At 38.0% G+C, this 17,228-nt stretch overlaps 1 protein-coding gene across 1 annotated transcript; it reads left to right on the forward strand.

Annotated features, from left to right (window-relative positions):
* The first annotated feature begins 15,019 nt into the window (after window positions 1-15,019).
* Window positions 15,020-15,577, forward strand: LOC149961071 (uncharacterized). The gene has a single exon (XM_090154431.1). It carries the CDS (start codon window positions 15,020-15,022, stop codon window positions 15,575-15,577), a length of 558 nt encoding a protein of 185 aa, XP_090010557.1.
* The last annotated feature ends 1,651 nt before the right edge of the window (window positions 15,578-17,228 follow it).

Below are 17,228 nucleotides of genomic sequence, written 5' to 3' on the forward strand. Positions count from 1 at the left end.
TATTCACATTTGAAAAAAAAATTGCTTGAGCTTTTAAATAAATGGTATAGGGTGCAGGGTATCAAATTTTCAAATTCAAATTTGAAAAAACTACCCAAATGAAAATTTTCCATCCCCTACCATAATCAATACAGATAAGCAATGCCTATTTTCAACTATATTTAAAAGCAACTTGAAAACACTGAACCTCTGTTCAACGCGATTCCTTTAATTCATGCAAATTGTTCACACAGAAATAAAACTATTTAATCCAAAATTATTTAACCACCCTTATTATTGCTCTAATTATAGTTAGTCAGTATTGGGTAATGTTGTTTATAAGTGAGGGTGATAATACTATTAAGGCTGGTTTTCACTAGGGCAAAAACGCCACAACGGTGAGAGTCGACGAAAAAATATTGCATTAGGCCTAACGGGAATTTTTCGCGTCGATGTTCACCATCGTGGCGTTTTTCCCCTAATGAAAACCCGCCTTTAGGTGTGCGTTTTTTTAAAACTTTTTGCGTATTTAGTTAAGCCTAGGCCATTTGTTTATAGAAAAAATACAATGCATATATTTACTCAACTTTAATGACTTCATTATTTACTTAAGTATTACTTAATTATTATGAAATTCTACTTACTTATTGCTTTGGTTGTGATGTTAATTTTATCTGCATGGCAATTTTTGGCAAAGTCCGATATTACGAGCAAAGCCGTCTAAATACTCCAGGCCTGCCAATAGAATATTACATATGGGCGGCATAGACGTTTAAGCTTCACCCAGAGATGGCGACTGTACGCTAGAAAAATTCTAGTTGTGACGTCAGAGAATGCCCGGTAAATATGAATTTCAAACTTTTACTTGTCTCGAATACAGTAAACAACGATGAATTAAAAAAAAAAGGTTTATTTTCTAAATGGAAAATTGTCAAACATTTTTTAAAATTCTAAGTAAATTTTTTCAGGTTCAGGTACACATTTTCTATTTTATCACAGTTTTAATATGATATCACAGTGTTAAATACTTCCTAGAGAGTGGTTTTTTGTTAAACTTTTTAACTCTTTCCTTAACATCGGTTATGTCTTTGGAAAAATTGTCTAACAAAGGTTGTAAATATTTTTTTAATAGAGTTGAGCTTAGCTCCTCAAATTCATCACACTCGCATTGGAGCGCCTTTGTAAAAAATGGAAAAATGCAATATTCTAATATTTCAAGGGTTTTTGTTCTTGGTATATCTTGTAATGCAGCCATTACAAAATCCGTGACCACCAGTAGAACATTGATTAAGTAATTGCTACGGTACCTTAACCCTCCTCGGTCTAGATAGTTTACGTATGTTAATATTTTTGAATTGTTTCTGGGCTGGTAAAGAAGGTCAAGGCATATTGGACACGACGATTTTTCTTCTGAAACTCGCACAATGAAGTCAGCCACCATGGCAACTGCCGTGTTCCTAATTGTTACAGGACATGAATCTGTAAAGAAAAATACATTTGCAAGTTAAAATAAAGTTTTTAACAGCATATATACAGCTTTCGTACCGGCAATATTTACATTCATTACACAATTCGGAATTTTTTTCACTGCTTCTACTATGGACAAATTTGATTTCTTTAAAATGGCCAAATCTTGGATTTCTTTTAGACTTTCAATGGAACTAGTTTGAAGTTCAACGTCTTTATTGGAATTTCCATATTTTTACGGTTTAATTATTCCAATTTTGCTCCAATAGCGTTAATGCAGCTTCTAACATCCATAGTGTTGTATAGCCACCCATTTGTCGGACATGACTAAAAAATATTTCGATTCCGTCACTGGACGTTTTGCTTGTGAGAATGTAAAAGAAACCGCAATTCAAAAGATGTTTTACCAAGAGAACTGTTGACTTTGTAGTCAAGCAAGAAGCTGCATACGTTTCCTGACTAAGTACAGACCATGGTGTAGTTCCATTTTCTTGAATCATTGTGATAAATGGAAGAAAGTCATCCAAAAGCCAAGAAAGCCTTTCGTCATTTACATCGAAGAAGGGGAGTTTATTTTCATTCCTTATTCGTATATATTGATTTGGATTGCAGATATCGTGGATCTCGTACCATTTCCATGAAATATATTGTGGCTTCAAGACTTTTTCTCATTAACATCACAGAAGTTGTTCCGCACAACAGTTTTCAAAGCATTAGTGACCTCTGGTGAAAATAAACGTGTTGCTCGTCCTACATTAATTTTTTCTATGTTATTAGGGTAAACATATTTCCGGCTGAAGCTAGGCGCCCACTGCCGCTTTCGTATTCGTAACGTCTCCGTTTCGTCTCCGTTCCGGTGCTCTCCGTTTCGGAAACGCATCGGAACGGAAAATTAGGCGCGCCCACTGGTTGTTCATTGTGCGCGCTCTTCAAAATGAAAAATATAACGACATTTCAAAATGGCGCCGATTTCAAACCGACGTCGTATCTTAAGCTTACTTATTTTATGGCGAATATATCAAAGACGGAAAAACTCGCATAATCAATGGATTCAACCTTTTTTACAACAAAGGGAAACTAAAGGAGCGTATAAAATACTAGTAGAAGAACTTAAAACTGCCCACGACGTGAACTTCCCTTTATATTTTCGCATGTCGAAAGAACTTTTTGGCGAACTTTTAAGCAAATTAGAGCCAATAATATCCAAGAAAGACGCAAATTACCGGAAAGCTATTTGTGCGGAAGAAAGATTAAGCATGACTTTAAGGTATTGATTACTCTAGTTTAATAGATGAATCCTGAAAACTTAAGATAATCTTATAAATCTTAGTGATTTCTATAGATACTTAGCAACGGGAGAATCTTTCAGATCACTGCATTTTTCGTATAGACTTGGTCATACTACAATAAGAAGTATAATTTCTGAAACCTGCCAAAGTATTTGGGCTATGCTGAAAGATTCCCATATGCCTGTGAGTATTACGCTTGGATATGTATATGTGAACGATTTATAGATATTTTTTTTTAAATAATCTTAGGTACCCAAATCAAATAGATGGCGCAATATTGCCAACGATTTTAATGAAAGATGGCAATTTCCACTATGTTTGGGCGCAATAGATGGAAAACACGCAGCCATCCAATGCCCTGATAACGCTAGATCAGATTTTTATAACTATAAAGGCTTCCACAGTATCGTAATGTTGGCAGTCGTGGATGCTCAATACCGATTTAGGGTTATTGATGTCGGAGGATTTGGCAGAGAAAGTGACGCTGGGTTGTTCGCAGATTGTTCATTTGGGCAAATTTTAACTAATGAACAACTAGATTTACCAGAAGGTCACACCGTGGTTGGACTAAAACCAACGCAACCATATTCATTTGTCGGATACGCCGCGTTTCCCTTGAAGAAAAACCTGATGAAGCCGTTCAGTGGTAAATTTTTACCCCAGGACCCGAGAGTTTTCAATTACCGGTTGTCACGTGCACGTAGAATAGTGGAAAACGCATTTGGTATAAAAGTTGTTGCACTATTATTATAATTTTTAAATGTAATTGGTGAATTGTCTAGGAATTCTGGCAAGCAAATGGAGAATTTTTAGGCGTCCAATTGATTTGAAAGTTGAGACCATAGATTCTGTTGTCAAAACTTGCTGCATTTTGCAAAACTTCATCATCACAGACTCTAAAAAGATTAACGGCACCCCAGAGTACGTGTCAGACTGGGAAATGTCAAATTCTAATGATTCCTTTTATTTAACTTCCGTTTCAAGCATTCGATCAAATAATTCTACCCGTTATGCCCAAGACTGTAGAATAGAATTTAAACGGTACTTCATGTCACCCTTGGGGGAAATTGAATGGCAATACCAACATTCCTAAATTGATTAAAATATCTTTTTATTTACCAAATATTATATTTAAATAAACTTTTACTATTAAAATGAGATTAATATGTTGTATCTTAACAATATAGAAATTTGTACTTCAGGTAGTTTTAAAAGAACCGAAGACTTTTTAAAGTTCACTTTCTGTTTCATATTCTAATTCATAAAGTTTTTTTGAAATATCCAATTCTGCCTTGGCCCGTTTGGCTGGAGCGAGCCGTCTTAAAACAGCTGCCACCTTTTTCCCCATCAGACCAGCTTCGTCATCATTTGCATTTGTAGAGGCAGGTTCATGCAGTTTTTCAATAGCTTTTAAAAACGCGTCATCAACTGGATTTGCTTTCCTTTTCTTGCCTTTTGTCTCGGTTGTTGCTTTTGATTGCAGTTGCTCAGTAGACTTCAATATCGCCACCGAATTAATATTATCAAAAGCCATAAATAAGATTATTAAAAATTCATTTATTTATTTATAAATAAGTAATACATAATAACAATTAGCTAGGCTAATATCCAAGGAACCACCACAGGCGTAAGTTATCATGCGACTTTTAAAACCTTATAGCGGGTGGCCGGGTTAAATTGCATAGGAGGGTGGTGGCAAGCCCGCCATACAACGAGTACCAACAGCTCCCTACACTTATTATAACAATTAACCTTCCAGCAAGTTTATATGGAAAAGGGAAACCCAAGAACTAATGGGGAAACACCTTAAACCAGTGGGGAGATAACTTGCGAACTCAACCCGGAAGGAGTTGTTCTGAGTTTTCACCCAGTGCCACAAGCTGTGATCGAACTTAGCTTGTTTTGCTGCGAGGTGATAGTAGTTTATTTATTCCTTATTGAACATTGAACTACCTTCTCCAACTGCCTGACTAATTTCCGGATCAGGATCCTGGATTGCAATAAATTTTCAACTGGTTCAGAATTCCTTATGCAATCAAACGTAATTTCAGTACTCTTGGTTTTATGGGGTATAAGAATATTTGATGTAGTTCTGAAAAAAAAATTAAGTATGTAAAAAGTACATGAAAATACTCCTGATACTTACGGTCGATGCTTGATGAAAGGTTTCAACCACAACATTTTCTCTAAAAAAATCATCTTCGTCATCTTCGTCAGCCCCAGCTCCACTTGTCTTTTTGTTTCTAAACTTTCGTACTGCCTTTTCTCGGATCTTCAGCCACTCCTTTTCAATAAAAGCCGCTGTGGAATACATCATTAGAATATTATATGAAATATAATATTACAAAGATACAACCAATATTTAATTATGTGCATTATCATCTTTCCCAATTGCTTCGGATATTATAATCCAATATTTTTCTTTCATTACACGATTTTTAAATTGCTTGTGTTTTGTGTCGTACAAAAATACATACTTTTTTACCTCTTCTATAATACAGTCTTCTTCCATAGGTTCTTCTACAATTTAAAAATTATCCCTTTCCCGTCCTTTAGCTTAGCCTTGGCAGCTTTTCGACATAACTATCCAGTCATACACCACTTAGGCTTTACGTGCAGCGCTCGCGGCGGCAAGTTCAAGAAACTCTAGTACGGGAATGTGTATTGCGGGAAGCTTAATTAGCAGGCGATGCCTGACGTAAGGTTGGTGTCTAAGGCTTTTGGCCGACACCATGGTTTTTTTAAAAAAAATGCCTGACGTGACAGAAAACATTTAGGGGCCTTAGACAACCACCAACTCCCAACTTTCCCAAGGCTTAGAAAACAAAGTTCGTTAGTATGGCAACCGCTGTATCAGGCGGTTATTCTTGTTGTGTGCCTACTGTATTTGTAGAAATATAACAAAATTCAACAAAAGCTTAGCGTGGCATTCCTTTCCAAACGATCTACCATTAAGAGATATTTGGTTGAGTAAAGTAAAAGGAAAATTCAATGTTAATATCAATATAACGAAGCATACTAGGGTATGTTCATAATATTTTCTTGAAATAATAAATGTCAAGAAAAGGTTTCTAAAAAAAGGTTCTGTACCTTGTTTATTTTCTTTGAATACCCATGTAAGTTGTTTACATTACAAGATATAATTATAAATAAACCGTTAACTTTTTGTCTCATATTAGTTAGAAGACTGTTCCGGTACCATTGGTAGTTTTGGTACGCAACAAATCAGTCAATCTGCTCCACCACTGACACTCACCGCAAATTCTCAAGAACTACTGGTAATAAGGGGAGAGATTTATTTCTTCTTGAAGAAGAGTTTTAACTTTCGGGTTATCGATAAGTAAATCAACAAGATAGTTGTGTAAAAATTTAAAAACCATTGAAATATATTTATTTTGATTACTTGTCAACATTCATATCTTGATAAAAATACATTTTAGTAGTCCGTTTTGCTAACCTTCTTATACGGTATAAACACTTCATTCCCATACAGTGGTTCGTTCTTTTTAACTCAATTTAAAATTATCTCGGGTATAAATGCATTCATGAATAAATATGTTAAACTTTGAACCATGCGCTCACAAAAAATGTCATCTTTCACTATTCTGATACATATTTGTTGATCTTTTTGATTTCCAGTGTACACGAAAAAATCAAGGGCTTTCAAAAGTTGTATAATAGGCACATGTGTTATTATGAATCGCTTAAGTTTTAAATAACTGAACTCTTTTGCCCTCATCGAGAGATCTACGGTTTATTGGTCTTGGGTCGTACCGAATCTTGAGCGAGTTCTTTACTTTTGTAGGTTTTCCTGGCACACGTTTAGTTATAATTAAGTCTTTTATTGACTTGGGGTATGAAACACTGTTCCCTCCAGGGTTTATCCATTTACAGAGCCTCCCAGTACAAGTTACGTCCTCAGGCAACTCCTTTAAGCTCATGTACTCTCTTAACGCATAGAAGGTGGCAACCGCATGATGGCATTTGCCTGTAATGTTGTAATGATAAATTTTGATTAATGTTAGTCTCACAAATTTAAGAAATGTTGTAATTGTCTTACCCCGCAGTACATTCGCAGTAGCTATGCAGCATTTTCCCTTCTGGCTTGGACAATCCGATTACAATATTGTAGTTGCCCTTCTTCATTGACGGAAAGCAATTTGAACGAATTGCACATACCCTATTACTTTCTTTAAGAAGCAGGTCATTGTACTAGAGTTTTTGAATATAGCCTTCTTCAAAGAACCTAAGCCCTTTAGATTTTCTGTTTACATCGAATAATTTGCTAAAAGAATCTTCACAAGTTACAGCAAAACGAGGAGGGAAACCACTTAAACATTTAACCCACGATTTATTCTTTTTATAATTGAAACCTGAAGTCCTCCATTTATTTGTGTCTAACACACAATCTGTAAAACTGATACTCGCCATAGAAAAATAGGTTTAAACTAAACTTTAATTTCTTTAAATAACCAAGCCTTGGTCAAATTAAATTTTCTGAAGTCGACGTTTACTCTAGAGAGCAACACGCAAAAATGAGGGAAACATTTTTAATAGCAAATTCCCGTACTATAGCTTCACTTAATAGGTTATAGATGGCGCTCGTGTATTTTGCGCATGCGCAGAAGATAATTCCGAATCGGTTTATTGCGTTCTGTATCCAAATAAAAATTAGTTTAAAAACAAGGGCCACTTTAATAGAAGAAATAAATATTTATCTATTTAAATAAATCAACAAAAGACTCCAAGGAAATTAGAAGGAATGATAATGCGAATGATGACTCTTGATAAGTGCAGCACAACAATATCGAAACAGTTATCACATGTTAATAACCAGCCAATGAGATCACTTCGACTCCACCGTCAACGCAAAAAAGTAGAAACCATCGAACTAGCTTCGTAAAAATTCGAAAGGGCTTCGGCCTCTTCCGTTACTACTTCGGAAAGCCGTGGGCTACCCCCCCATCGGAGATGATACGAATACGAAACGGAGACGTTACGAATACGAAAGCGGCAGTGGGCGCCTAGCTTGAGGAACCTGACAATTTTCACGATGTTTCCTTTTTGAGCCTTGTATTGACGCCTTAAAAACTCAGAGGTATGGTTAATGCAATAAAATCGAAATCTCTGTTCAAATGTAAGTTGCGAATATTCTTCATCAAATGTGATTGGTCAAATGCCAAAAATAACTTCCTATTTTGGTCGTTTGGGTGTTGAACTTCTGGTAAAAGTTCACCATTTCCGAACATTTTGAATGAAGCAACATTAGTTTTGGCGTTATCCGATACGACTCTCTCGACGATGAATCCAGCTTATGGAAACTGTAAATTTTAGGTAGCGATATAAACGAGGAATGGAAACTGTGTATTTTAAGAAGCGATATAAACGAGGAATGGAAGGAGACTGTAAATTTTAGGTAGCGATATCAACGAAGTAGAAAACTAAATTTTAGGTAGCGATATAAACATAGCTGCACACTAAGACTTGGTCTCGGGCTCAGTCTCACCAAAATGTTTGTGTGGCCTAAGTCTCGTCTCGGTCTCACAATAATTTCCCCAAAAACACAAGAGCTCGTCTCAGGTGTAACGGTTAAATGAACGCAATTTGAACCCGTAACAGCTTTGTATATATTTTCATTTTTGAAAGCTCGTCCACCGTCCTTGTCTCTCCTTTCACACGAACCCGCTTATTGCTTATTTCGGTATTATATCACACCGACCCCACCGCGGACTCTGAGTCATAGTATGTCCCGGGGAAACCTTTTATATTTTGTTTCGTTTTTGTTATTCTACTCTACCTTTTCTCCCCAGTTCGATCGAGGATGCCTATCCGAGTAGTCTAACTCACTTGCCTGTTTTTTGTCTATAGTTTTGAAAGTATAAATTGTATATTATATTTTGTCTATATTAAAGTATTACGTATTTTATCATCTTTAGTATTTTATTGTATAATATAACGGTCCTCCTTAGAGTCGTCCTAGTACGAACCATTGCATTGGCACCCAAAGTGTATTTATTGATCATATAATCAGTTACCTAGTTTATCAATTGTAACAAAAATATTTATGATACCAGGGTTGGCAAAAACCCGGAAAAAAACAGGTAAAAACTGGAAAAAAAACGGAAAAAAGTGGAAAAAAAACCGTTTTCATGATAAATTAATCATTGATATATCTATTAAGTGACGAATTTGGTCATTGCAAATATTAGAGATGAAAAAAGGCCAGAAGAAGAGTGAAAAGAATAGAAAAATATACTGATTTTATTATTTATTTTTTATTGAATTTTGCCACTAGAAGTCGAAAAAGCATGGAAGTACGATTTTCCACAGGAAAACAAAAGGTGGAAAAACCCGCTGAAAAATCAAAATTTTTCCACCCGTTTTTACTCTTAGCCAAATTGTGACAACGCTGTATGATACTGAACTTCCGAACGTTAAAGCTTAAAATACTAAATAAATCTGTTGTGGTGATTTCTCCACAACTTTGTTTCTTCTGTGGGTTTTACTTTTTAAGTACATGCATGTATTTGTTTATTGACAAAACATACGAACAATTTTTAGGGTAGTGACATTTTAAATGTCGCCCTCCCATTAGTCCAATTAAATTTACGGTAAATGATTCATGTTATAATTTCAACAATAGTAACTATAGAAGTAAATATTATAACCCATTTGATATACTGCGTGTTTCAGATAAGACTAGTACAATATTTGGGGAAAACTAAACAAATATTATCCATAAATAGTTTTCATTTTCTTAATAAGATAATTTACTTTCAAAATAACATTAAAGCACTATTTTCAAAATATATAATTTATATTTATACTATTTTATAGCACAGTATTTATTGGATGAATAAATTTCATGTAATTGGTGTATCAAATTTCAAATCATTCATATAGCAGAGACTAAAGATGCCAATTTAAATAATAAATCTGTTGTATTACCAGACAAAAAATCCCCATACCCATCCATTTTCCTATAGAAATTTATAAAAAGCGACAAAGGTTTCTTAATAAGGCTTTAGAAGTAAAATATGTATTTATTTATTTTCGCTGACAATGAACACAAGCTATTCCAAAAGTAATAATAAATATAATAATAATCAGCTAGGCTAATACCCAAGGGATCACCTTAGGCCTAAGTCATCAAGCGACTGTTGAAGCCTTTAATTCAGGTGGCCGGGTTACACTGCGTATGAGGGTGGTGGCCAGCCCTGCATGCCACGCGATCGAGCCAACAGCTCCCTACACTAACTATTACCGTTAAGTAATTATACTGTTCCGAATACATTTAGTTAAAATGTATTTTCTACCACCCAGCCCACATGTAAATAATATCTATGTTTTCTGTGAGTTACTCAAAAAATTGCCGTTAGAACTCAGACAGCGTTTATGGTTTTTTTCATGACGGAGATCCAACTTATTTCAATCGAGAATTAAAAATCATTGGAATTCAACGTTTCCTTTAAGGTGCATAGGTTGGCGCGGTTTTCCTTACGGGCTATCTAAATATAATAACAGATTGATGCCTGTGACGCTAACGACCAACGACAACTCACAGTTAAAGTTTTGAGACTATTCCTATCACTCCTGGAAATTTTTGAACGAGTACCTCATTCATTTAAACGATGGAATCACGCTTGTTTACGAGCCAACTGTGCTCATTTTGATTTTTTTTTAAAAAGTGTGAAGTAAGAAATTTGTATCTTTAATTCTTATAAATAAAACCTTTGTGGGGAATATCTGGAAAAAAATTATATTTTTAGTTGAAACAGTTTCAATAGCTTGTATTCTTTGTCAGGCTTATCTTATTTGTTAAAGCTAATTTATGAACGTTCTTCACTTGTTATTTAATTTAAAGCTTCATTGATAAAAACCACTGCACGCAATTTGGTTCAAAACCGTTCAATGAAGGTATCGATCGTTAGTTCAAGACTGCATACAGATTTTAAACGCATATCTCTGAAACAAAGCCCATAACGACCCATGTTTATTAGCCATTGTCTACTTACAAGGACTCAAAAAAAACGTCAATGAATTAATGACATACTCGTCAGTACGGTATATCGCAAAAACTATGATTATGAAACTCACAATGGAATAAAGCCAATCGATTGTTAATTTAATGTATCTGGATCATTAATCTTTATCCACAGCGGTTTATTACAAATTTTCATAAATTGTTTTTTCTACGCCTCTGTTCTAAAAATGCTTGAATTAATTCGTCCTTACACGTTTAATATATTCGTGTTCATTATTTTGGGTGGGCCTGGGTACAGCTACACATTTAAAATGATACAGTTGCGTACAGATACATCAGTTACAGAAATTAAAATACATTGTTATAAAATTAAAATATTTCAGATTAATGAATCCGAATCAAAGTGAAGATTTGAATAACTGCTGGCAAAAAACCGGCCCAACAATGCCAATTGAAAGTAAAACACAATTTAATTTTGAAAAACAATTATTTAAATTAAGTGTACCACATTAAGGGTTTTTCAAGTAAAGGTAAAAATGTTTTTATCTAAACTTAAAGATTATAACTTGGTTGAGACGCTTTCTAGCGTTAGTCACATATTTCCTTGGAAGAGCAAAATATTTTCCACTTGAAAAATCAAATCATCCCAGTATCTCATTAGTACCATTTATGTCACCCATCCCAACTCTTTCCGGAGCAAATCGACCACAACGGCTTCAGATCTCCTATAAATAGTCACTCTTTTGACTCTAATTCATTCTTTGTTGATAACATTTAATTTCATAAAATATCTTATCCCGTTTTTTTGTCTACAAAGTCACAAATATTTTTTTCGAATAATGATTTTTATTTTGAATAGCCATAAACTCGTCTGGGATTCTTCAAGTTTATGTATCCTTGTCATTTTTGGATGTTGAACAAATCGATGAAACCAAAATGGTAATTAACTAAATTTAACGCATCGTGATTGTTAATATATATAAAAGCAAACTGGAAACTTAAGTGTATGGGTGTTAGAGATACAAAAACTTTATTTTATATTATTTGAGTTATTTATCAATTTTCAAATGAATCATGGTCCTCAAAAACCCGTTTCAGAGTTACGAGCTCTCTAAAATCTGCCTAAAAAATTCGAAATTAAAGCAAATCTTTATTCTTCCTTAACCCCAATTGTTTTTAAAAATTTAATGGTTGTTTTTTGCGGTAAAGTGATAAACCGATTTAGGAATATATAAAGATCATTAAGAGATTGTTCAGATGTATGCACCACTAAATGTAACCTGGAAAGGTTGGCAAATTAATAAATCTTTCTAGTAGTGTGTGATACGCAAAAACCAAGGACACATACAGAAAATAATTTGCATCAACTGTGAAAATAGGCACCTTGAGCTCTGATACACAAACGACAATTAACGTTGTAAAAATAATTGGAGAACATTTTTTAAGATTTCTGTCTTATTACGAAAAAGCTCTTATCCGTCAATTATATGCTGCCGTAAGTAATCGGTACCTCGGATTATGGTTTTTTAATGAAGTCTTTGAGATGTTCTCAAAGATAAAAATCGCATCGGTTTAAATTGGGAGATCATGCCGGTCAGAATGGACCTTCTCGCCCTACCGATTTCAAAGAAAAAATCGCATCAAGATTATCATTTACGGGACGGATGAAATGTGGTGGCGCTCCATCGTGCAAGAACCACATTCGCTGGTTAGTGGCTAAAGGAACGTCCTCCAGTAGCTCTGGTAAGGCTCTTTGAAGAAATTCTTGGTACGACTCTCCATTTAGCCTACATGTAGGTGGAAGGAAGTAGAATTAACGTAAATTGTGTCCAACAATGCCACACTTAAAGTTGAGACTGAATTTATCTTGTTGTGATGCGACTACAGCTCCGTGAGGGTTGTTTTGGTTCCACTGGTGGTTGTTGTGCAAATAGAGAATACCACCTACGGATTAATTGGTCTCATCGCATGCTAGGATGATACATAGGATCTGTGGATCGTCCTGTGCGATGTACACAAACCACTAACAGAAGTTGATGCGGCGAGGATAGTCGATTTCGTTTAAGGCTTGGACTTATCGAAGGTGGATAGGGTGATAACGATGCCCATGAAGTTTTATCCACACCATGACATGATTAACGCCCAGCTGTCTTTAACTTGACGAGTACTTGTATTTGGCTCATCGTTGAAAATTGTCAGTACCTGAAACTTTAAAAACAAACGTTTTTTTAAAGCCGAAATTTTAAACGTCGTTTCAAATTAAATTAATAACCTGTTCTTCTACATCAAGTGGAACGCTTCGCAATCCTTCTCGCGAGAGTAAGAGTTGGCCAGTTTCTCGTAAGCGCCGGTCCACACTTTCAAATGTTCGTCTATTTGGGAAGATCTCTTGGTACCATCTACGGGCTTCATCTCCTCTTCCTTCGGCTCGTCCGTACATCAAGTGCATGTTCACGTATTCCGAGTAGGTAAAATTTACCATCACTATGGCAAGTGTGATTACAAAGAGATTAAATTTCATCATTATCTAGGTGTTAAAAACTTCGTAACGTTAATGACGTCGCAAAACACGAGACATCTTTGAAAACGTTCAGAAATCATTTTTAGGTCATTTTCGTTTGTGTATTATAGCCCAAGGTGGTCATTTTGAACAGTTAATGGAAATATATTTTGTTTTATTTAAAAAAAAAACACAATTTCAGTATGTGTCCTGGCCGATTTTTGAGAGCTCGCAATTTTGAAAAGAGGCTTTTTAGGATCATGGTTCATTGGACATTTTAGGCTCGTAGAGACACATAGATTACAATATAAACGTTTCGGTACTGTTATCCGTAACACTTTGTATAAAAGGATCTCTGTAGATATACTTTTAACAAAAGTAAGGAAAAAAGATAAACTATCACAAATTCATCAGCATCCTTTATATTTATACACAGTGAATGCTGTATCCTGTTAAAAAAATTAAAATACAAATGCTATGTGGGAACTAAGTAGGCAGATTAAAAACACGGCGGAGTTGGCGCTCCCGGATTTAAATGGGAGCTTTCTCATTAAATGCGATGCGAGTTTAAAGGGCTAAGGCGCTGTGTTAGAGCAGAAAGTCGGGAAACGGATGACCCCTATAGCCTTTGTAAGCCGGGGACTCATATCGGAGGAGCGCAACTACTCGACGACGGAATTGGAATGTCTTGCTGTGGTATTCGCCCTCAAGAAATTTCGAATGTACGTCGAGGGTACGGACTTTGTGATCGAAACTAATCACCAAGCGTTGAAGTGGTTACGACACCTTAAGGAGCCGGTGGGCAGACTTGCCCGCTGGGCCTTGAAGCTACAGCCGTATAATTTTGAAGTGCGATACCGCCCAGGGAAATTGAACGTTGTAGCGGATGCTTTATCCAGGGCCCCTCTCGATTCCGAGAATGGTCAGGGAGCTGAAGCGGTGGTGACGTTGGTGGTTTCAGAGGAAAATTCTTCTAACTCCGCGGAGGGAGAAAACTCTTCCAAGGAGTGTGGGCTTCCTTTCGACAGGAAAGCCATCATAAGTTCGCAAGTTACTGATCTAGGGTTAGCGAGGATTATCGCTGAGTTAGAGCGGGTTAGAAGCTCTGGGAGTCCGAATACGGCATTGGAAGCCGGGACAGTACTAGATCAGTATATAATAGACAAAGATGGCCTATTGTTTAGGTACTTCGCTCCTTGGGATGAGGAGGATGAAGACGGGCTTGAAAATGCTTGGAAAGAAGTGGTACCTAAGAGACTTAGAGTACCATTCATTAAGTTTTTACGTGACGATGCGCTTGCCAGCCACCAGATGGTTTACAAGACGTTTAAACGTTTGAAAATCAGAGTCACGTGGTCGGGGATGAAGCGGGACGTTATCAAGTATGTGAGGGGTTGCGGGGTGTGTCCGAAAAGTAAGCCATCCAAGCAGTTAACCCCCGGGTTACTTTCTTGCGTCCCCAGTGAAAGGCCTTTTGAATTGGTAACCGCTGATTTAATGGGTCCCTACACTCGAAGTGCCAAGGGAAATCAATACCTACTCGTCATAGTAGATTATTTTACAAAGTGGGCAGAACTCTTCCCGCTTAGGAAAATGACTACTGAGAAAAAATGGGAGAAAATGTATGAAGTTTTCTGTCGATATGGATTCCCACGACAGGTGATAACTGATAATGCATCCGTATTTTCTAGTTAAAAGTTCTAAAGGGCCTGTTCTGATTTAGACATACGCCCTAAGACGACGGCCCATTATCATGCTCAGGCAAATCTGACTGAGCGGATGAATAGAACTATAAAGCCAATGATAATTTCTTATGTCGAACGACATAAGGACTGGGACGCCCGTCTCCCAGAATTAGGCTTTGCTTTGCGTTCAGGCGAGAGCAAAGCGATAGGGTATTCGCCCGCCGCTTTGAACTTAGGCCGAGAGCTTCGCGCACCCCTGGATTGGGAGTTGATACCAGGAAATACTTCCGGTAATCGAAGCGCAGGCACGTCCACCGAGAAACTGAAAATTAGGCTGCATGATGCAATCGACCATGCACGCTTTAATTCACAGGATTCGAAGCTCACGCAAAAACTGCACTACGACAAGCGTCATCGAGCTGTTTTCTACAAACGTGGAGACCTCGTATTGCGCAAAACTCATCTTCTTTCCGACGCTAATCGTGGTATCACGGCTTCGTTGGGAGATAAGTTTGAGGGGCCGTTTGTAGTGCCGGAAAGGACCACTCCTTTAACGTATCGGCTGGGGAACCCGAACTCCGGTTATTTCATAGGAGTAACGCACGTGTCCAGTGTTGGGCATTTCCTTCAAAGAGCCGCTCAGCTCACTCACCGCTCGCACTCGCTAGCCTAATATCCGCTCACACTCACGCATTTTTGAGTGGTCAAATAAGTGCTCCTCTCTTTCCGCTCTTTTTTGAGCGGTAATATAAGCGCTCCTATCTTTTTGTTCTTTTATGAGCGGTAAAATAAGCGCTCCGCTCTTTTATGAGCGGGTAAAATAAGTGCTACTCTCTTTCTGTTCTTTTATGAGCGGTAAAATAAGCGCTCCTCTCTTTTTGTTCTTAAATTGAGGACGGTAAAATAAGTGCTCCTATCTTTTTTTGAGCGGTGAAATAAGCGCTCCTCCCTTTTTGTTCTTTTTTGAGCGGTGAAATAAGCGCTCCTCTCTTTCCGCTCTTTTTTGAGCGGAAAAATAAGCGCTCCTCTCTTTTCGTTTTTTTTGAGCAGTGAAATAAGCGCTCCCCTCTTTACGCTCTTTTTTTGAGTGGTAAAATAAGCGCTCCTCTCATTTTCTTTTCGCGCTCTTTTAAAAACACATTTTGCGGCTCAATTTCGCTCATAATAAAAAGCGCTCACAATGAGAGGAGTGGTGCCCATCACTGCACGTGTCCCAGCTGAAGACTTTCACCCCGCCGTGGCAAGGAGATGACCCTCCGTGTGACGAAACCGGTAGGGTGGCGGAAACGCCGGACGAGAAGAAGGAAACCCTCTCTCGTCCCAAGAGGACTAGACGGCGTAGAAGGGGTGAGAGCACTGTAGACCCCCCTAAGCATCGCTACAATCTACGTTCAAAGGCAAACGCCTAGTAACACTTTTTGGGTGGGGGTCAACTTATTGCGGTGAATTTGAGATACCTTGAATTGTACGTCATTTTGGCTGAAGATTGTTGCGCATTCGCGCCATCTTTTAGCAATTGTAACCAGGATCGGGGAGGTCGTTCCCAATCTCACCGGTCGGGGCGGGGAGCAGCCGCCTCCACCAGAGGCCTTGCGAATCGAGGACGTCATAATGGGCAGACGGCCCCAGGAACGCCGGGGCAGACCGCCCTGTCGAGAGGAGGGCCAAACCACAAGGCAGACGGCCTTAGGAGGACCCTTAAGGCATACCGCCCAAGGATCAAGGTGGCATGCCGCCCACTCCGAAACAGCATCACCGGAGTCCTTTGAGGTGAGGCATACGCCCCCTCAACGGATGTTGAGGACCATGGCTACCTGGGTGGCACCGATGGACGTTGGCCTGTTGACCTATTTCAGTGCCGCCCGGTGGCCCAAGCAGCAGATGCTTGGGATAGTGGGACGCCCCACTCCTCATGTCTTCCAGGGGTGTACTGTGGGGAAAGTAGCTTCGAGGGTGTATCCTTCGGTAGCTGTCCCTATGGTGCAGGGGTTTTCCGTTGTCAAGTCAGTCGAGCCGATTCAGGTCGCTGAGCTTGGCGCCGCCCCTACCCCAGTCTTACCCCCACGAGTGTCAGGATCCGCCGTCACGATGGATCTGGACACTTTGTTATTGGGGGATAACGACGTATCTCCCCTCGATAGCGGCGACGAGCATTTTCTCGACGCTATGGACCACCTTTACCTCACACCCGACGCCTAATTTTTGGGTGGGGTTGTGTAAAGCCCGCATTTGCATACGCAAATGTAGGCTTTTTCCCTAACAGTATTTCCCTTCACTTCTGAGAGTTATCTCGTTGTTTTGGGCCAACGCTGCTGGGGAAGGTA

This window comes from Leiobunum rupestre, chromosome 1 (genome assembly GCF_980474605.1).
Source record: "Leiobunum rupestre chromosome 1, qqLeiRupe1.1.hap1, whole genome shotgun sequence".
Taxonomy (NCBI): domain Eukaryota; kingdom Metazoa; phylum Arthropoda; class Arachnida; order Opiliones; family Sclerosomatidae; genus Leiobunum; species Leiobunum rupestre.